General features: G+C 42.0%; 1 protein-coding gene across 6 annotated transcripts in view; it reads right to left on the bottom strand.

The window, feature by feature from the left end:
- vps13b (vacuolar protein sorting 13 homolog B) overlaps positions 1 to 21883 on the bottom strand; it is a 752723-nt gene that overhangs the window by 619952 nt on the left and 110888 nt on the right. For all 6 annotated transcript variants that reach the window (XR_013547184.1, XM_078398050.1, XM_078398047.1 and 3 more), the window contains exons 8-11: positions 19459 to 19730; positions 14049 to 14144; positions 10863 to 10985; positions 3227 to 3364 (exon numbers count right to left, since the gene is read on the bottom strand). Coding sequence is in view for 5 of the 6 variants with exons in the window: in XM_078398050.1 (XP_078254176.1) it covers positions 3227 to 3364; positions 10863 to 10985; positions 14049 to 14144; positions 19459 to 19730 (629 nt within the window). In the remaining variant the exon portion in view is untranslated. The remainder of the gene's footprint in view (positions 1 to 3226; positions 3365 to 10862; positions 10986 to 14048; positions 14145 to 19458; positions 19731 to 21883) is intronic.

Here is a 21883-nt window from a genome sequence, read left to right as displayed (position 1 = left end):
TGATGGGCCCAATGGCCTAATTCTGCTCCTAGAACATAAAATTAGGATGAGATCATCCAATCATCACCCGAGGCTGGCTCTGGATCTTTGGGACCCACCCATTTGCCAAGCCTGAAGCAATAGATGCTTCAATGAGTGGTCCAGGACCATGTTGTGCCAGTTGGAGCTTCTGAGCCTCGGTCCAGGTCCATGTTCTGGTCTTGACACCAGCGTACTGTGCTGGTGAGCACCATTCGGTCCCTCTAAAATAAGTATGTTACTGGACTTATACAGGATAGTCACTGTGTAACAATGGATAAAGAAATGAGTACAGATCATACAAGATGGAAAGGAGCACCACAACTGTGGCAGGTGAAGCAGCAAGAAAGCAATTAGTGGGGAAGCAAGTGGAGCAATGGGAAAAGTGGCATTTGCAATTTTAGACATGATTAGAAATACCAATCAATGTGCCTCATACAAATGGCTCTTGGACGAGGGTTCAATTGCAAGTCTGACCCAGCCTGCAAAGAATTGTGCGTCACAGGTCCACATAGAGCCAGCACAGACTCGTTGGGTCATGTGGCTATCTTCTGTAGCATTAGGTTCCTACCCTTATGAGGAAGATTTAATATGAAATGTTGATGGGGTTCACGCATGTATTAAGGCCAGAGTGGAAGATGGACACCTAGGTCGAACTGCTGGAAATTCTGGAAATACCCGAAGTCATAGTCATACAGTGTGGAAACAGGTCCTTCAGCCCATGCAGACCTACATGCCCCATCTAAACTAGTTCCACCTACCTGTTTTGGCCCATATCCCTCTAAATCTTCCCAATCCATTACTTGTCTAAATGTTTCTTAAATATTGCAATAGTACCTGCCCCAACTACCTCTTCCGGCAGCACATTCCATACACTTACCACCCTTTGTGCAAGAAAGTTACCCCTCAGGTTCCCATTAAATCTTTCCCTCCTCACCTTAAACCTGTGTCCTCTGGTTCTGGATTCCTCTACTCTGGACAAGACTCTACCTGTTTACCCAATCTATTCCTCTCATGATTTTGGACACATGGTAAAGTGTTTGAAAATTAATGTTAGAATACCTAGAAATTATGCACACAGAGGAAATGAGTCAGGCTGAACAGAAGCAAAAAAAAAAATTGATAAACATCTACGCTATTAATACAATTGTGAAAGCATAAGAGTCGTTTCTGACATGTCCACTATAAAATTATTTCAATAATATCTGTAACAATTTAGTTGCACAAACAGAAAACATTGTAAAGTTTGGCCCAAAATACAAGATTCCCAGGAGCTCTTTGTGAATGCAATGTTTAACTCATTAGGAAATTTGACAGTGCCTTTGTGAAAATTTCAGGTGGAAAAGGGCACCAGTACAATAGACCCAAAACATTCTTCTCTGCTGCAACACAAGACTATTTTCTTTATTGCTGCATTGCAAATGTAATACAGACAGAAATATACTGGTTTCAGTGAATAAGGAGACCACTTGACCCATTGGGTCCTTACTGGATTCATGCAAGGACATTACATCCAGTCTCACTCCTCTGTTCTCTCCCCATAGTCCTGAAGATTATTTCCTTTCTAGTCCCTAACCACTCATTGTGTGAAGAACATTTGTCCTCATGTCACTTTTGGTTCTATGTCCCACTATCCTTGATGCCTCCACTCATGAGAATAATTCCTATCTATCGCCTCTACTCTTCATGATTTTAAATTCCTTTCTCAGATTTCCTCAAAAGCCCCTCTGTTCCCAAGAGAACAACCCAAGCTTTTATCCCCCTTTAAAGATTTTTTCTGCAAAACAGTTTTTTTTTCCTGCTTTCATCATTTTGACTGCTCCACTTTGAAATCTCCTTAAGGTATGCCTACTTTGAAGACGTTTTCCTCCTCTCGTTCACAAGAGTTCTCCGAGACCCTCTCTCTTTGTTCCCCCTCCGTGGAGCCTGAAGAAGGGTCCCGACGTGAAACATTGCCTATTCATGTTCTCCAAGGATGCTGCCTGACCCAGCACTTTTTGGCCTTTTTTTTCTGCTTGTCAATTTCCAAAGCATTGAAATGGTTTTCCAGTTTCCAACTGAAATTACGTTATAACCAATTTGGCCCAAATGCAAATAGTGTTCCTCAATTCATCAATCGCGTTAGATGCAAACTGCGTTGTGGAAACATTCACTAAATCAGAACTACCTGCATATTAGACTGTATTTTCTCTCCCATCTTACAAGCAGCTAAATGGTTTAGACCAGCCTCGATTTAATGAAATACTAAAAGTAAACCCACATGCTCAATGGCCTATTTTTCTTCCTATATATTCATTTGTTATTCACAAAATGAGCTGTGATATCATCCCAAATGATGCAGTCAGCCTACTGTTGAAATGTCAGCATAAATTTCTCAAAATAGTTGCTTGAAGTTCCATATTGCCAACAAATCATAACTGGTATTCCATCATATTCGCCCTGTGATATGGTGGCATGCTGCCTTACCACCCTTTTAAGCTGAAAAAATTAAGACACTTGAACAAATTATTATACACCATACCAAATGTTACACATGCAAACTGATTGAAAAGACATTAACAACAACTGCACACACAGGATTTTTCTATTAACTTTTGGTTTGGTTTGGGAATTAAGATATTTTTGGTTACCCTCATGCACACAACGAATGTAAAGTAACCCAACGGCATTTGCTTTTTAACCTATACATGGTGTCCTTCTATTTGCTTTATACCTGGGGGACATTTGGACGGGTACATGGGTAGAAAAAGCTTAGAAAATATAGAAAAAAAGGATATGGGCCAAACAAATAGGTGGACTAGTATAAATGAGGCATCATGATTAGCATGGACAAGTTGGGCCAAAGGGTCTGTTTCTGCACTGTAAGACTCCATACTTATGGACACCTCTGAACAATTAGAAAAAATATGATGTATACCCAATAAATTTAATTAAAACACTATTAAAATATAATTAAATTTACTGTTGGACTCTATTATCAGATCATGCTAGTAAATCAAGTTAAATTTGAATTACCAAGTTATTCCAATAGTTGCTTCTATATTTCTATGATAGATTCATGCCAGGAAGAAATTTTACATTTTCCCTCTGAAGCTTAGTTTTAAAAACGATGCAAAACCTACAAAACCTTTCATGCAATAATTTTAAAATGGAATCTTGGGAAAATAAATTCTCCCAATGTAATAATTAGTTATTAAAATCATCTGACCTTGTGTTGGGCAGCATCCAAAATAAACTCGGCCCTGACACCATTATTTTCTGGACTTCGGTAATCGAACAGGGAATTGGTGAGGTATGTTAATCCTTTGCTGTTCAGACTTTCACCGCAACTGAAGAAACAGGCTTCCTTTTTAAAAAAAAGTTGTTAGATTTAAAACTGCAATCATAAATCATTTCTCTGCACAAATCTGATAACCCTGTAAGTAATCTTGAGTTCATTTGAATTATTTAATTGAGAAATAAGCTTTTATTTTCAGTATTCTTAATTGAGAGTCTCATTGACGAAAGGTCACATCATGAACCTCCTCTTTTCAAGGTTAGTTGACCCAAAAAAAACAACGCATTTTTCAATGTACATGATGTACTTAAATAAAGTTGCCATCGCTACACGTGCATAATTAAAATGATCCTCCAAATCAACAAAAATTGGAACCTCATCTCTGATAAGCACAAGAACACCAGGCCATAATTTGCCATAATTTGCAACCCGTAGGATTGCTTAGAGCTATTACTCATAATCATACAGCACAGATACAGGCCCTTCGGCCCAACTCATCCATGCCAACCAAAATGTCCCATTTGCCCACATTCCTCTAAACTTTTCCTATTCATGTACCAGTTCATGAGTTTTTTAAAAAGATTGTTAATGTACCAGCCATAACTACCTTCTCTGGCATCTCATTCAATATACCCACCACACTCCGAGTGTGCCTCGGGTTTTATTGAATCTCGTCCCTCTCACCTTAAACTATGTCTTTTGGTTTTTGATTCTCCTAACCTGTGTAAAAGACTGCGCAATCATCCTATCTAATCCCCTCATCATTTTATACACCTCTATAAGATCACCTCTCAGTCTCTTACACCCCAAGAAATAAAGTCGTAGCCTGCCCAACCTTTTCCTGTGGCTTAGACCCTCGAGTCCTGGTAACATCCTCGTAAACAACGCCAGGCGGCACAGTGGCGCAGCAGTATTGTTGCCTTATGGCGCCAAAGACACAGGATTAATCCTGACTACGGGTGCTGTCTGTACAGAGCTTTTCGTTCTCCCTATGACTGCATGGGTTTTCTCTGGGTTCTCCCGTTTCATCCCACACGCCCAAGATGTGCAAATTTGTAGGTTAATTGGCTTCTGTAAATTGCCCCTGGTGTTTAGTTTAGCTTAGAGATATAGCGTGGAAATAGCCCCCTCCACCCACCGAGTCCACGCCAACCGGCGATTCCTGCACAATAACCTATACACTAGGGACAAGTTACATTTATACCAAGCCAATTTACCCTACAAACGCGTACGTCCATGCAAATCACGGAGGAAACATCCAAACTCCGTACAGACAGCACCCGTAGTCTGGATCAAACTCGAGTCTCTGACGCTATAAGGCAGCAATTCTACCTCTGTGCCCTGTGTAAGACGGAACTAGTCTATGAATGATCGTTGGTCGGCATGGACTTGGTGGATCTTTGGGTCAGCTTCCACACTGTATCTCTAAATTAAACTAATCTTGGAAAACTCTAAAGTCTGGTCTAAATTTTCTCTGCACTCTTTCCAGCTTAATGAGAACCCTAATGAGGAGAAAAACTGAAAATTATTGAGGTGAACGTTTGCAGAACTTTCATTGCCAAATGTTGAAGTCCAGGAATAACAGAAATAACACCCGTCAGGGAGTGTTGCGTCCATTATTGCACTCCACGTGGTCTCCATATGTCCAGCAGAAGGATGCACTCTTGCATGAATTCTCCAGCAACATACTGGCAAATTACCTATATATGATCATACGCTGAATTACACCTGGCAAAAGTTCAGAGAAATCTGATTTTACAGGCGATGCTGAGCCTCCGGGTTAGGAGGCAAAGGGGTGCACCAGCAAAAAGTGAATGGGTTAATTCCCGGAATGGCGGGACTGTCATATGTTGAAAGACTGGAGCGACTAGGCTTGTATACACTGGAATTTAGAAGGATGAGAGGAGATCTTATCGAAACGTATAAGATTATTAAGGGGTTGGACACGTTAGTGGCAGGAAACATGTTCCCAATGTTGGGGGAGTCCAGAACAAGGGGCCACAGTTTAAGAATAAGGGGTAGGCCGTTTAGAACGGAGATGAGGAAAAACTTTTTCAGTCAGAGGGTTGTGAATCTGTGGAATTCTCCGCCTCAATTCTCTGAATTCATTCAAGAGAAAGCTAGATAGAGCTCTTAAGGATAGTGGAGTCAGGGGGTATGGGGAGAAGGCAGGAACGGGGTACTGATTGAGAATGATCAGCCATGATCACATTGAATGGCGGTGCTGGCTCGAAGGGCTGAATGGCCTATTCCTGCACCTATTGTCTATTATTGTCCATTGATGGACTTGGTGGGCTATGCAATGTTTGTCAATTCAATTCAATATTTACAACATTTTCTATTTTATTTCAAGTGATTAGCTAATTTCTACTCTGTTTCATATTCAAGATAGCTTTATTTGTCATCCAAAAAAACGTTTTTTTTTGACGAAATTCAGTCACCCACAGTCCAACAATAAAACATTAAATTAGGCAGATTACACAATAAAGCATTAAAATAGGCAAGTTACACAACCCCAAAAACACACAAAAAAAAGAAACATCCATCACAGTGAGTCTCCTCCAGTCCTCTCCTCACTGTGATGGAAGGCCACAATGTCTTTTCCCTTCCCCTGCCGTCTTCTCCCGCAGTGAAAGGTGAAAGGTCCGCAGCGGGCCGACCCAAGCCCCGCGATCCGGGGCGGGCGAACACGCTGCTGCTGCCGCTGCTGCTGCACGTCGGGGCGGTCGTGGCTCCCGACATTGAAACCCCCGCCCAGCAGAGAGAAATCCCGCGGCCTATTTTAGGCCGCGCCGGACGGTGAAATGTCCGCGACCCAAGCCCAGCGATCCGGGGCGGGCGAACACGCTGCCGCTGCCGGCGCTCCCGATGTCGGCATCCATGCGGCCCGAGCCTAAGGCGAGTCGCAGCTGCTCCCGCAGCCTCCGAGGACGGCTGGCTCCGCTGATGGTAAGTCCGATCCGCGGGCTCTGCGAACCAGAGCCCTGGATGCCGCCAGCTCCAGGAGTTGGGCCGATGGTAGGCCGCAGCAGGAAAGGAGACCCGACCCAGAAAACAAAGGTCGGGTCTCCGTTCGGAAGGGACACATATTTACAATTTTACAGTTCCCCCCCTCCCCCCCACATAGTACACAAACACAAAAAAACAACATCACAACTACAATTAAGACACAAAAAAACACAAACACAAATGGACCGCAGGTAAGCCGCAGCTGCTATGGCAGCCGCCATCATAAGTTCTAGGAGCAGAATTAGGCCATTCAGTCCATCAAGTCTACTCCGCCATACAATCATGGCTGATCTATCTTTCCCTCTTAAACCCATTCTCCTACCTTTCCAGCGTCTTCCCTTTATCAATTTTTAATTCCCTATTACCTCTTCAATTACTGGGACAGCAGCGTTTCACTGGGTGAGGACTGATGCAAAGTACTTTGTCAATTTTGGTTTAGATCTCACATCCACAGGGTACTTATGGTTTTCCCTTTGTTTGCTGCCAATCTTTTATCATGACCTCTCTTTGCCTTCCATTTTAATTTTCTTTAATGAGCCTCATTTTCACTCCTGCCAACAGCCAAGCATCAGCCGAATGTTCTTTATTTTCTGCTCTACCTTCCTCTCTTCCATGGAGCTGCAAGTTCAATTTTCCAATCTTTCTCCTTCTTGGGAACATACCTAAACTGTAGCTGAAACTTTCCTACTTTAACAGCCTCCTATAATTTAAGTACATATTTGCTTCCTGGACTCAATATCCAATTTATCAGATCAGTTCTCATTCCTTGACATATCCCTCTCCAAATTACTATTTTTACCTTCATGATCTATATCCATTTCCATTGCTATTTTAACTAAATCATACGATCAATTTCCTGCATGGACCCCCACTGACACTTGCCCCGCTTGATCTGGCTCATTTCCCAGAACCAAGTCCAGCAATGCTGCCTTCATTGTTGAGTCGGAAACATAACATTAAAGAAAGTTCTCCAGAACACACTTCAGAAACTCCTATCCCTCTTTGCCCATTACGTAATTGCTATTCTGGTCTCGATTTGGATCAATGATGTTCCCCATTATTGCTACCCCATGGATTTAGCAACATCTGTACAATTTCCCTATAAATTTGCTCCTCACAATCCTTTCCATTAATAGGAAGCCTGGAGAATATCCCAGTAATTGAAACTCCACTGTTTTATAATTCATATCCCCTCAGAAAGAGAATTTTTATTTTGTTTTTACTGTACCTGAAGGATAACCAACAATACAATTTTCAGAGGAAAATAAATTATGGTGAAGGATAAAGCACTGGAAATTGAATAGAAAGGACATCCCGCCAAGTTACCAACTGCTGTGGTCAGAAGCCACATTTTTTGGCATCCTCCAAATTCAGGAACAGTTTCTTCCCAACTGAACAGTCCTCACATCAGCTAGAATGCAGTCCTGACCTCACATCTAGCTAATTGGAGACCTTTTAACTATCTTTAATCGGACTTTATTTTCTCCATGGCAAGATGGCGCTGAAGCCAAGTGACTCTTTGCATCCTGGTCCAGTAGTGGATCTCCAATCATTCATTACAATCGCTCCTCTCTTTTAAATCGTTATTTCTGTACACTGTGGGCGGCTTAATTGTATTCAAGAAAAGTCTTTTCGCTGACTTGATAGCATGCAACAAAAAACCTTTTCACTGTAACTCGGTACACTAATAAACTAAGTGAAACTAACGGCGTAATAAAGTCAAAACAGATTACAAATGGTTCAAAATCAATAGATTTCATTCATGTTTTTTTCTTTAAAAGTTAACTTGTATTCCCCTAAGCTTTTTAAACGTGCATTTTTATTGCAATGAAATGAACCTATTAAGTTAGACTGCTGTAGGCTGCATGCTTAAATGAAACACTGGTGAGTGTGGGGGGAAGTAGGGAGTAAGGGGGGAGTATTTATAAGTGGTGGTACTGCTTATTGACCATCATGGTTGATGTTATATTGCCAAGAGAAAACCCAAAATGCCTAAACACCTAATTAATTTGACGGAACTTTAAAAAAGACAAGTTCTTTTGAACGTCCATGGATCTATGAATAAAACTAAATTGCATGCTGTTATTTAATATCCAGTTATACCTAGTTAAATCGAGAGCCAAACCTTCAATTTCCTGCAGGAGACATACAAGTGAATAGCAAACAGATTCCCCAAGGTATCTCCTTCCAAAAAGTGCCTGAGTATTTTGTCCTGCTCTACACTGAATTATTTACACAATGCAAGGTATGACTGGTAGAAGGGAAATACTGCGGGTGCTGGAAATGTGAAATTAAAACAGAAACTCCTGGAATCCATCAGCACGGTTTCTCCAGTTACAGAAGCTGCCTGACCTGCTGAGCATTTCCTGCATTTTCAATTTTAATATTGACTAGCAAAGTTGGCCACAATGACTCCAAGGCATTCTGTAAAGAGGAAGACATATGTTTTCATACCAAAGCAGCTATAAACTGGATTCTCGGCAACACAATATTTTGTTGCTCATGATCAACAATATTTAATGATTAATAGTAATTTCCACCTACCTCGACTCCATCCTATCCCCCCTGGTCCAATCCCTCCCTACCTATGTCCAAGACACCTCACACTCTCTCCAACTCCTCAATAACTTCCGTTTTCCAGGCCCCCACTCCCTCATCTTTACTATGGATGTCCAGTCACTACACCTCCATCCCCCACCAGGAGGGCCTTAAAGCCAACTCCGTTCCTATTGTGATGGGGTTAAAAGTAACATTAGCAAATTTGCAGATGATACAAAGCTGGGTGGCAGTGTGAACTGTGAGGAAGATGCTATGAGGTTGCAGGGTGACTTGGACCAGTTGTGTGAGTGGGCAGATACATGGCAGATGCAGTTTAATGTGGATAAATGTGAGGTTATCCACTTTGGTGGTAATAATAGGAAGGCAGATTATTATCTGAATGGTGTCAAGTTAGGAAAGGGGGATGTACAACAAGATCTGGGTGTCCTAGTGCATCAGTCACTGAAAGGAAGCATGCAGGTACAGCAGGCAGTGAAGAAAGCAAATGGAATGTTGGCCTTCATAACAAGAGGAGTTGAGTATAGGAGCAAAGAGGTCCTTCTGCAGTTGTGCAGGGCCCTAGTGAGACCGCACCTGGAGTACTGTGTGCAGTTTTGGTCTCCAAATTTGAGGAAGGATATTCTTGCTATTGAGGGCGTGCAGCCTAGGTTCACTAGGTTAATTCCCGGAATGGCGGGACTGTCGTATGTTGAAAGACTGGAGCGAATAGGCTTGTATACACTGGAATTAAGAAGGATGAGAGGGGATCTTATTGTAACATATGATTATTAAGGGATTGGACACGTTAGAGGCAGGAAACATGTTCCCAATGTTGGGGGAGTCCAGAACAAGGGGCCACAGTTTAAGAATAAGGGGTAGGCCATTTAGAACGGAGATGAGGAAAAACTTTTTCAGTCAGAGAGTTGTGAATCTGTGGAATTCTCTGCCTCAGAAGGCAGTGGAGGCCAATTCTCTGGATGTTTTCAAGAGAGAGTTAGATAGAGCTCTTAAAGATAGCGGAGTCAGGGGGTGTGGGGAGAAGGCAGGAACGGGGTTCTGATTGAGAATGATCAGCCATGATCACATTGAATGGTGGTGCTGGCTCGAAGGGCCAAATGGCCTGCTCCTGCACCTATTGTCTATTGTCTATCCAACCAATGCCAAAGCATTTCTCATCTTTCACTCTCATTTTCCCAAGGAGCATTTCTCTCTCCCAAAGGGCTGAGCCTCAGTGACATATTCTGAATATATTGTATTTAATTCCATCCACCGATAGCCAGCTCTGGTTCCGCATCTCTCTCTGTTCCCCAGTTGTTGGCCAGTTTGCCAACATCCAGCCTTTGCTGTGGCTGAAAAGTGGCCATTCCAAAGCCAAGGCCATTTCCAAATCAGGCTCTGTTTCGTGCTCAGTCCTTCTATCCTTCTCCTGAAAATAAAGCCGATCATTCAAAACTCCAGCATGCAATCTGACATAGAGCTATGCTTCTGATATCTAGTTTAGTTTAGTTTATTATTGCCGTTTGTACCAGGGTACAGTGAAAAGCTTTTTTGTTGCATGATATCCAGTCCGTGAAAAGACTATACATGATGACAATTAAGACATCCACGATGTAGTCGTCCATAACTACCTTTTTCCCATTTCCATGTTGGGTTTAATAAGATTTCTAATAGGCTAGGAAGCTGGGGACTCTAATGCTCTCCAAACAATCAGTTCACTTATTTCTTCATTTCTTCACCCTTCCTGGTCCAAGTGACTGCTTTGAACTTTGCCACTCTCCACAAACTCATAATCCTCCAAGTTCAATGTTCTCTATCCACCCAAGCCCTAAATTTTGGAATTCCCTTCCGAACACCAACAACCCTTTCCCCTCGTCCCCCCCCCCCCCCCCCCCCCCACACACACACACACACCACACCTCTCACCTTTTTAAGACATTTGTTAATAATATTTTTCTCCAAAAATCTTATAAAGATGCATTATAAAACCTACCAAACAATAAAGTTTGATTCAATTACTTACGATTTCAGATCTGTTTGCAGTTTCCTCAAAATCCTTCACAGCCATTATTCCCTTAAGGCAAAAAGCCTTGCAGCCCACAAAACCCATTTGGCAATCAAAGAAAGGTTCTCCCATCAGCAGCACCTTGTCAAATAAAAGGATTAATTATTCAGATTAAAACAATAAAAGAAAAAAATCTATTTTCATTTTCTAAAACATCCCAGCAAGTGAATTAGTGAAAAATAATAGCCTATTTTTATTAAATATATATATAGTTGAATGAATGTACACCCAAAGTATTCAACGTAAATGAGCAAGTTAAAAGTAATAGTTAGTTACCGTACTCAAAACAATAATTTCTCAACTCAATAACAAATTCATAGACACAAATCATAGTGCTGTCCCGAAGAAAATAAGACATTTATTTGCCCTGCAGATGCTCAAGCTTAGACACAAAATCTTGCAGTAACTCAGCAGGTCAGGCAGCATCTCTGGAGAAAAATAGGTGACATTTTGGGTTGCAACCCTTTTTCAGACGGAAGGGTTCCAACCCGAAACGTCACCTATTCTTTTTCTCCAGAGATACTGCCTGACCTGCTAAGTTATTCCAGCATTTTGTGTCTATCTTCAGAATAAACCAGCATCTGCAGTTCCTTTCCACACAGATCCTCAAGCTTGTTCCTCTATAGTTTCTATCAAACCTTTTCTGACAAAATGGCGGCACTGCCCTAGCAGCTGCCGCTCACCTGCGGTCCATTTGTCTTTGTGTTTTTGTTGTTTTTTTTTGTCTTAATTGTAGTTGTGATGTGGTGTTTTTGTGTTTGTGTACTATGTGTGTATGTGGGGGGGAGGGGGAAACTAACACTGTAAATATGTGTCCCTTCCGAACGGAGACCCGACCTTTGTTTTCTGGGCCGTGTCTCCGTTCCTGCTGCGGCCTACCATCGGCCCAACTCCTGGAGCTGTCAGCCTCCATCGGACTTACCATCCAAGTCCGTGGATCGGACTTACCATCACCGGAGCCGGCCGTCTTCGGAGGCTGCGGGAGCAGCTGCGACTTGCCTTAGGTTCGGGCCGCGTGGATGCCGACATCGGGAGCTCCGGCAGCGGCAGCGTGTTCGCCCACCCCGGATCGCGGGGCTTGGGGCGCGGACATTTCACCGTCCGGCGCGGCCTAAGATGGCCGCGGGATATTTCTCTGCTGGGCGGGGGTTTCAATGTCGGGAGCCACGACCGCCCCGACGTGCAGCAACAGCGGCAGCGACAGCGTGTTCGCCCGCCCCGGATCGGACTTATCATCGGCGGAGCCGGCCGTCTTCGGAGGCTGCGGGAGCGGCTGCGACGCGACGCGCCTTGGGCTTGGCCCGCTGTGGACCGTCCGGTGCGGCCTGCAACCACAACAACCTGACTGCGGGCGAGGACAGCAGGAGAAGGGAAAGACATTGTGGCCTTCCATCACAGTGAGGAGAGAGAGGACTGGAGGAGACTCACTGTGATGGATGTTTCTTTGATGGATGTTTCTTTTTTGTGTGTTTTTGGGGTTGGGTGGTTTGAGTGCCTGTTTGATGCTTTTATTGTTGGACTGTGTTCTTGGGGGTTTTGGGGTGTGTGATTTGAATGCCTATTTAATGCTTCTATTGTTGGACTGTGTTTTGGGGGGTTTTTGGGGTTGGGTAATTTGGGTGCCTGTTTAGTGCTTTTATTGTTGGACTGTGGGTGATTGAATTAACATTTTGTTCAAGATGGCCGCGCCGTTGTGTTTGGCTGCCTGCCACTGTATGTTTCTTTTTTTCCTAGTCAGATGTGCAGCACTTTGGTCAACGTGGGTTGTTTTTAAATGTGCTATACAAATAAATTGACTTGACTTGACTTGACTTTTCTAAATCCTTTTCCTTGGGATTAGGATGTTGGAAATGAATTAATACCAAAATGCTGATCTCGACATGATTTTTTTCCGTATCGTATCTTTTGATCGCCCTGACAGGGGGGGGGCTTCGACAGCCGGCTGCGGGAGCTTCGATCGCCCCGATGGATGGTTCGACTGCCCCGATCGCGGGAGAATAAAGAGGAAGAAGATTGGACTTTTTTGCCTTCCATCACAGTGAGGAATGTGGGGAATCCGCTGTGGTGGATGTTTATGTTGACTTTTATGTAGTTGGGTGTCTTGTTGCTTTTTTTTTGTATGGTTGTATGTTAATTTGCATATCACTGTACCTTAATTGGTACATGTGACAATAAAACACCTTTGAAAGTTATATCCATTGGCGGCTCAGTACTTAACTCCTCCCATTTAACTTGCATTTCTCTTTCTTCAAAAGAGTTCTTGGGAAGACTATAATATAATGAGCATATGTACCTCATCAAATAGCCTCACAAATAAACATATGATAAAACCGACTTGACAAACCAGTGCAGATCATGGAAAACGTTGGATACATTTCTTACTTCTGGCACCTTCGGAAAAGTTTAGATACAACCCAAATAGCACATTCTTCAGTGCAATTTCCTCCAAATGAAATTGCACACAATAGATCTTTTTTCTTTGTATTTTTACTGAAATATTTAGAAGCATTTTAGATTAAGAGAGTCGGCTCATCATATATTCACTAAGTTGCACTCATTTTCACAATTTTCGGGGTTATTCCTAGCCAAACACTCAAATAAATCAATTATTAAATTAGGAACGGTATGAATTTTTAATAAAATCATTAGTCCAAATGTTATTCCTACACTGTGATTCATGAAAATAATACATTCTCATCCAAACTCTGTTCCTTTCTGACTTTGAACTTTTGCATAAATATGATCAATATAAATGTAGATTTAATTTAAAGGCCAGGTTTTATCCTCCTTATCTCAACATATAATGGAAATCTGCTGTTAGAAAGGATAATAATGACTTCAGTCTTGGCTATTTCATACAGATATTACTGCCAACTGAGAACAGTACACATACCTTTAATGGAAACAATAGATTTTATTTGGCACTTGCTTACTTTTACAAAGGGATTTCTGCATATTTGTCAGTTCATAAAATGGAAGTCCTTCCACAAAATATCAATTAAAGTTATTTTGTTTTTCTCCCATACGCATTTAAGAAAACGCATGCAAATATGTTTTGAATACATACACATTGAAAATGCAAACTTAGTAAATCATTGACAAAGTGCTATCACAGGAAGCTTTGATATTATTTTGAGCAAATACCTCGACAGTAGTTCCTTCTTGCTCCCAGCAAATCACTTCTTTGGATTTAACTTTCTGAGGGCTATAGTAGCTGCTCTCCGTTTGCATTTCCGTCAACTGTAATGAAATGACAATACTTCATTTCAAATACATTGTATATTAGCAATAAATAGTCATAACCTGTCATCTCAATACACAAAATTGCTGCAGACAAATTAGTCCTTACATTTCAACCAAATTCTGTTATTACACAGGAAACAGGTGCAGAAAAACAGCTGCAAATTATTATCCACATCAGGATATAAGGCTCACTGTTGACTATGATTTAATCACATCTAGATAATGACATGTATTTTGAACATAAGGTTAATGTTAAACTTCTCATGTTAACAATTTCTTTACATCTGCTAGTCAAATACCTTCATCACTGTCAAGTCCATATCTTTATTTAACTGAATAATTATGCAACTGGATGTGAAAAATTAAAAAAACTTGCATTCTTGCAAATCAACTGTAAAAGATTTGAGGGAATGATGTTCACATGGATATTTTTTTATATATTTGAAAAGTTAAATCTGAACCAATGGCATCTAGCTACAGAATTTCATAATCAATCAGCAAGAAGTTTTAGAAATTGTCAAATTGAATTCAGATTCCAAACAATTACCAATGGTCAACTCACCCTTGACAATTATCTCAATTATACTGTCATGATTGGAAGCAATATTCATTCCTACAGTATGGAAATACCCACAGCTCTCATTACAAATCCATTTCCATTGCTCATGTTGTGTAACTCATGTTACACATGTTGGCTTCACATAGCTATGTTAATATGCCATAAGGTAAAGAGTTATGCATAATATAACTAGCTTCATCTGTCAGCAATTATTTCAGCGGAAAGCAATTAATTGATTCGAGGAACTCAATCTAGAAGAACAATTTTAAGCATTATTAAATCAACAGTAGGATTAATTTGGCATCTTGTAATACTGGAGTGATCGCAACAGTAGAGAACAATAAGGCAGCAACGTGAGACTATTTCTGTCCCAAGTTAAGTGTAAATTAATTTCAAACCTTTTTACTGGGCAATTAGAACAATTGTTAAGTAATACTTCTGAAAATTGGCATGATTATTAGTTTAGTTTAGTTTAGTTGAGGATTTATAATCATGCATCGTGAATATTATGTCATTACAGCTGGAAACTTTTAATATATGAAATAAAAACTGAACAAAATGCCAAGATAAATTTAAAAATGTAGTGAGAGGTCCTGAAATTTGTTCACAATAAAATATTATATTTCAATTTTACTAAATTAGGTTAAAATCTCAATCCATTCCCAATTGTTGTAGTTTTCAGGGGTTTATTTTAAACAGCTACTACTGAAGCTACTGTTCAAGATCTGCTTCGCCAGAACAGATTTTTTTGCAAATTGAACAATTCACATGGTGATGCTCAACTACTTAGCCAGTGTGGTGAATTTGTGGAATTAATTGCCACAGGTGGCTGTGGAGACCTGTGGGTATTTTTAAAGTGGAGATTCTTGATCAGGAAGGGTGTCAAAGGTTACGGGGAGACGGTAGAAGAATGGAGTTGAGGGGGAAAAATACATGAGCCACTGCTGAATGGTGGAGCAGACTCGATGGGCTGAATGGCCTAATTTGCTCCATGTCTTATGGTCTACTTTTTACAGGAATAACATGATAAAAGCTGCAACTTCTTACCCACACATGATAAAAGATTGTTCAATAAAATACTACTGAGTCACAGGCACATCAAGCCCTTCAGCCTACCGAGTCTGCATAAACCATCAAACACACACTTACACTAATCCTACTCAGATCCCATGTTTCATTATTTCCAAATTCTCATTCATTCAAGGCAGAAAATGTTGGAAACACTTGGCAGGTCAGGCAGCACTGTTCTTATTCCTTGTTATCACCTCTTCTACAGCCAACAATGGACCATTGTGGGTTCCACCATTTCTTGGTCAATGGTGCTGGATTTGATTTGTTCTGTACCTTTTCATACGTTTAGTTTCCCTCTCCCCTGACTCTCGGTCTGAAGAAGAGTCTCGATTCGAAAAGTCACCTATTCCTTTTCTCCAGAGATGCTGCCTGACCCGCTGAGTTAATCCAGCATGTTATGGCTATCATCCAAAAAGATAAATCAATTTAGTTTAGTTTAGAGATACAGTGCGGAAGTAGCCCTTTGGCCCACAGAGTCTGTGCCGGCCAGCGATCCCAGCACATTAACACTATCCTACACACACGAGGGACAGAGACAATTAAAAATTTAACCAGGCCAATTAACCTACAAACCTGCATGTCTTTAGAGTGAGGAAGGAAACTAGAACACCCAGAGAAAACCCATGCAGGTCACAGGGAGAACGTACAAACTCCGAACAGACAGCACCCATAGGATCGAACCCGGGTCCCTGGCGCTCCAAGGCAGCAACTCTAACACTGTGCCACCGTTCTTTCAAGAAATGCTGCCTGATCGGATGAGTGTTTCCAACAATTTCTGTTTTCATTTCAATTTTCCAGCTGCTACCCTTTTTAATTTGTATTAAACCAACACAGCATGCTATGTTTTCCATAAACAGATGAAAGAAGTCGATCGGGTTTAATTTATTTAGAACAATACAGCACAGGAACAGACACTTCAGCCAACGATGTCTGTGCCGATCACGTTGCCAATTTATACTAATCCCCTTTGCCTGCAAATAGTAATCATCCTTCCATTCCCTGTCTGCTCGTGTGTCTGTCTAAATGCCTCTGAAACCTTCCTATTGTATCTGCTTCCACCACATTCCCTGGCAGCACGATTGATCCCCTGGTCAGTCATTCCTTTGCTTCCACAGATACGACCTAATCTGTTATTTTGACAATGGCGGACAAAATAACATAGGTTTTCTGCTTTTAATAGCAATCGATTAGCCCGTGCTGAAAATGCAGATATTCAAATATCAGGCTACAAGACTGACACTGAGTAGGAATACAAGCGTCATTAACTGCAACACAGCTGCAGTGACCCTAATGATTTAACTCTGCTTGTGGGGAGATTTGTTGTGTTCAGTTTTGGATGCCACATTTCCTACATTATAACACACTGACCTTATTGATAAACTGTTATACTGAGAGTGTGAAAGATATTTCAAGCCATCGTTTCTTTGCATTTTCATGGTGACTTAATAACAATCTCAAAAAGAATGCCTGACCCATTGATTTGTTTTTCACTCAAGAATCCAGCATCTGCAGTTTCTTGTGTCTCGAAAAGAATATACTTTGACCGCATATTTCCACTCTAATGCAGTGGTTTCTCACCATAATTTGCACAAAATCAATGCAAGAAGAGCACAATGGAGTGCAGGGGGGAAATTGGGATTAACAGTAACTTTATGTTTTTAAAACTATTGCAAGAAATTGTTAAAACTAATGTCAGAAGCAGGAAAAATGACCGCCTTAACTAACCTGATCTCCTGGTGGTTGAGCACTTCAACTCCCCCTCCCACTCCCAGTCTGACCTTTCTGTCATGGGCCTCCTCCAGTGCCATAGTGAGGCCCACCGGAAATTGGAGGAACAGCACCTCATATTTCGCTTGGGCAGCTTGCAGCCCAGCGGTATGAACATTGACTTCTCCAACTTTAGATAGTTCCTCTGTCCCTCTCTTCCCCTCGCCCTTCCCAGTTCTCCCTCTATCTTCCTGTCTCCACCTATATCCTTCCTTTGTCCCGCCCCCCTGATATCAGTCTGAAGAAGTGTCTCGACCCGAAAAGTCACCCATTCCTTCTCTCCTGAGATGCTGCCTGACCTGCTGAGTTACTCCAGCATTCTGTGAATAAATGCCAGAAGCAGGTCTGCCTATAATACTGACTATGAACCCTGGGTGACTTAATAAGCTCTGTTTGCTTCTGCCCATCGTCCTCATTTGCAGACTTCTGAGAGAGGTCTCGAAATTACAGGCTGACGATTTACAGCACTGTATCAGTCAACAAATTGGAAGCAAGACAGGAGAAAGTAGATGTCTGATCACGTTAAATAGTTGATCGTACAGCAAACAAAGTCAATTTAGTTGGAAGGAAATGCAGATGCTGGTTTATACACCAATGCTGCAGTAACTCAGCAGGTCAGGCAGCATCTGTGGAGAAAAGGAATAAGTGAACTTTCGGGTCGGAAGCCTTCTTCAGACTGATAGTAAAACTAAAGGCGAGAAAAGGCCAGAACAAAACAGGGCCAGTAACCGTTAAAATGTTTCAAATATGGAAATAGAAACCACAGCAACTTCTGCAAATGAGAAAGAAGGTACTACCCCCAGATAGATGCAAAGAGCAGGGGACGATTACATTGAAACTGTGTACATCAAATAAATCTCAATCAGCTGGAGCAAAGTGGAAAATGTATTTCATTGGCGGAGAAATTATCCAATGATAACACTCTTTCTGAGAAGAGGATAGTTACAATATGCAGCATAAAAATCAGACCTATTGAATGCACAAACCATTAGGAAGCAATTTTAAATGTTCTCAATGTCTTTTCCCTTTTAAATTTGCTGAGAAATTAATTATTCACAGCCCATGTAACCAGAAAATAATTTTGCTTGGTGTTTAGATATAATTTTCATTCATCAATAGTCAACTTATTCATCGGTGAATTGTCATGCATAGAAAAAGGCAAATTTTCATTTATTTTCAACTACATTCATGAAATTTTACTAAGCTATGAAAAGGTACACCTCGGAATCAGGCCCTTCGACCCACTGAGTCCACACTAACCACCAATCACTCTGCATAGGAGCACTATCCTACTCACTAGGCACAATTTACAATTTACAGCTGCCAATTAACGTACGAACTGTGGAGTGTGGGAGGAAAATGGAGCACCCGGAGTCTCGGGTCCCACGCCGTCTCAGGGAGAACGTACAAACTCGGTACGGACTGCCAGGGAAAAACCCCAGATCTCTGGGTAAGGCAGCAACTCTACCACTGTGCCATTGTGCCCCCAAAGGTTATTAAAAGTACAACAATAGCTTCAATGATATGACATATTTGCCATAAGGTGCTTCGGAAGAATGCTACGAAGTAAACCACATGAAGAATTATAAGGATAGTAGTCATCAAGAGTTTGTTCAGAGGTGGGTTACGGAGAAATGGCATCTAAGGCAGAAAAGGTTTTGGGGGTGAAATTACAGAGATTAGAGACTTAAGGTTCTAAGTCTCTGAATGAAGGTTCTAAGTGAAGGTTCACGATTGTTCAGAAAATCATCACTCCAACCATAAAGAGTTCAACATGCTACAACATCGCACTGACCAACATTATTTTAATACCCAACCAAAAATGATCAAAAATTCCATCAATATTTTGAATAAAAAAGTACCAGAGAACATGCGTGCCAAATAATTGTCGACTACTGCCTGGGTCTCACAAACCTTAAAAGTGACTGTTGCCTTGGTGCAGTAGAATCCCACTGAAACCACAGGATCCTTGGGAGGCAATGGTCGCAGCAGATTTATTTTAATGCCATCTTCATCTACTTCGTAGCTCTCATCTCCCTCCTCAGAAGAACTGACCAGCGCAGGAACAAGGGACCATGCCCAAGATACCCATCCTTGATCGTCATCCTGCTGAAGAAACTGTTGTACATCTGCAGTCTGGTACAGTACTCCATGCTGCCCTTGAATCCCAGCTTCAGAGTCACCACCTGGAGAGACACAAACACAGAATGGTTTAGAGTCAGAGTCGTAAAGTACGAAATAGGCCCTTCAGCCCAACTCATTCATGCTGACCAAGATGTCCCATGTAAGCTAGTCCCATTTGCCCACACGGCCTACATCCCTCTAAATATTTCCTAACCATGTACCTCTCCCATTGACTTTTAATGCTGTGACAAAAACCCTTCAACTCGACATATTCATCAATCAATAACATTGACTTGGCTTTGCTCTCTCCACAGATGCTACCTACTCCAACATTTTTTTTAATTTTAAATTTGCAGCCAACATATCCCTTTGCTTCTTTTCACGTTCTAAGATGGCACCAAAGTGTATAAGCTGCTGAGACATTCTTGGTCTCCACCCTATCGTGAACATTCCCACACTAAACCTCTACCTCTCTGCAGCTGAAAACAGGTTTGTACCCTCCTTCTGATGGAAGTTCGTCGACTCAAAAAGAGTTTCTCTCTCCATTGAGGACAGCACGGTGGCGCAGCGGTAGAGTTGCTGCCTTACAGCGCCAGAGACCCGGGTTCGAACCTGGTGCTGTCAGTACTGAGTTTGTATGTTCTTCCTGTGACCGCGTGAGCTTTCTCCGGGTGCTCCAGTTTCCTTCAAAGATTTACAGGTTTGTTGGTTAATTGGCTTTGGAAAAATTGTCCCAGGTGTGTCGGATAGCGTTAGTGAATGGGGTGATCGCTGGTAGGAGTGGACTCAGTAGGCCGAAGGGCCTGTTTCCACGCTGTATCTCTAAAGTCTAAAGTAAAGATAATGCCTGACCTGCTGAGCATTTTCAGGTTTTTTTTTCTGGTTGTAGATTTACAATATTTGCAGCTTCAGCTGCTGGAGAAGCAGCATTACAGACGGGAATTGAGTTTGTTTGAGTTTAGTTTGTTGTCACGTGTACTCGGAACAGTGAAAAGCATTTTGTGCGTGCTAACCAGTTTAAAACTGAAGCTGAAGTTGAAGCTAAGCTGAAAGATATTAGTTATGAGTTTTCAGCTCTGAGTTGAGTTGATGGGAAGGTGGAAAAGGAGTGAATGGAGTATTCCGAGCAAGCTTAGAATCCAGCAGAAGCAAGGCAGGATAATTTTGCAACACTGTCAGAGCACGGTATTCCTATGGATAGAGTCAAAGAATGATACAGCTGGAAATAGTGGTAGCAGACCCTTTGGCCAAACTTGCACACAATGGTCAACATGTCCCAGCGTCCCTAGTCCCACCTGCCTGCATTTAGCCCATATCCCTCCAAACCTGTCCTATCCATGTACCTGTCTAACTGTTTCTTAAACGTTGGCACAGTCCCAGCCTCGACTACCTCATCTGGCAGTTTGTTCCATACACCCACCACCCCTTGTGTGAAAGTTACTCCACAGATTCCTTCCCCTTCACCTCAAACCTATGTCCTCTGGTCCTCGATCCACCTACTCTGGGCAAGAGACTGTGCATCTACCCGATCTATTCCACTCATGATTTTATACACCTCTTTAAGATCACCCTTCATCCTCCTGCGCTCAAATGAATAGAGTCCCAGCCTACTCAACCTCTCCCTTTGGCTTAGACCCTCTTGTCCTAGCAACATCCTCGTAAATCTTCTCTGTACCCTCTCCAGCTTAACAGCATCTTTCCTATAACATGATGCCGAGAACTGAACACAATACTCTAAATGCAGCCTCACCAATGTCTTATACAACTGCAACATGACCTCCCAACTTCTATACTCAATACTCTGACTGAAGAAGGCCAAGGTGACAAAAGGCTTTTTGACCACCCTATCTACCTGCGACTCCATCTTCAAGGAAGCATGCACCTGCACTTCGAGATCCCTCCGCTCCACAATACTCCCCAGAGCTCTACCATTCACAGTGTAGGTCCTGCCCATGTTTGACTTCCCGAAATGCAACATCCCACGTTTCTCTGTATTAAATTCAATTTCCGGCATTATTGATGCATGATGAATTCAAGTCACCCCGTGGAGATGAGGTGCCACCAGGAGCCAGATACCATCCTCCTTCTGTGTGGCCAGCAAGTGGGTTCATCCGCTTATCCCCCGAACTGCCATTTACGCCCTTCCCCAACACCACCGACTTCACCTTCTATCTCACTTCAACCATTGCAGGTCATGCTTCCAATTCTTCAAATT

This window comes from Rhinoraja longicauda, chromosome 4, assembly GCF_053455715.1.
Source record: "Rhinoraja longicauda isolate Sanriku21f chromosome 4, sRhiLon1.1, whole genome shotgun sequence".
In the NCBI taxonomy this organism is placed as follows: domain Eukaryota; kingdom Metazoa; phylum Chordata; class Chondrichthyes; order Rajiformes; family Arhynchobatidae; genus Rhinoraja; species Rhinoraja longicauda.
The sequence above is the reverse complement of the archived record's forward strand: the minus strand, read 5'-3'. Positions and strand labels throughout refer to the sequence as shown.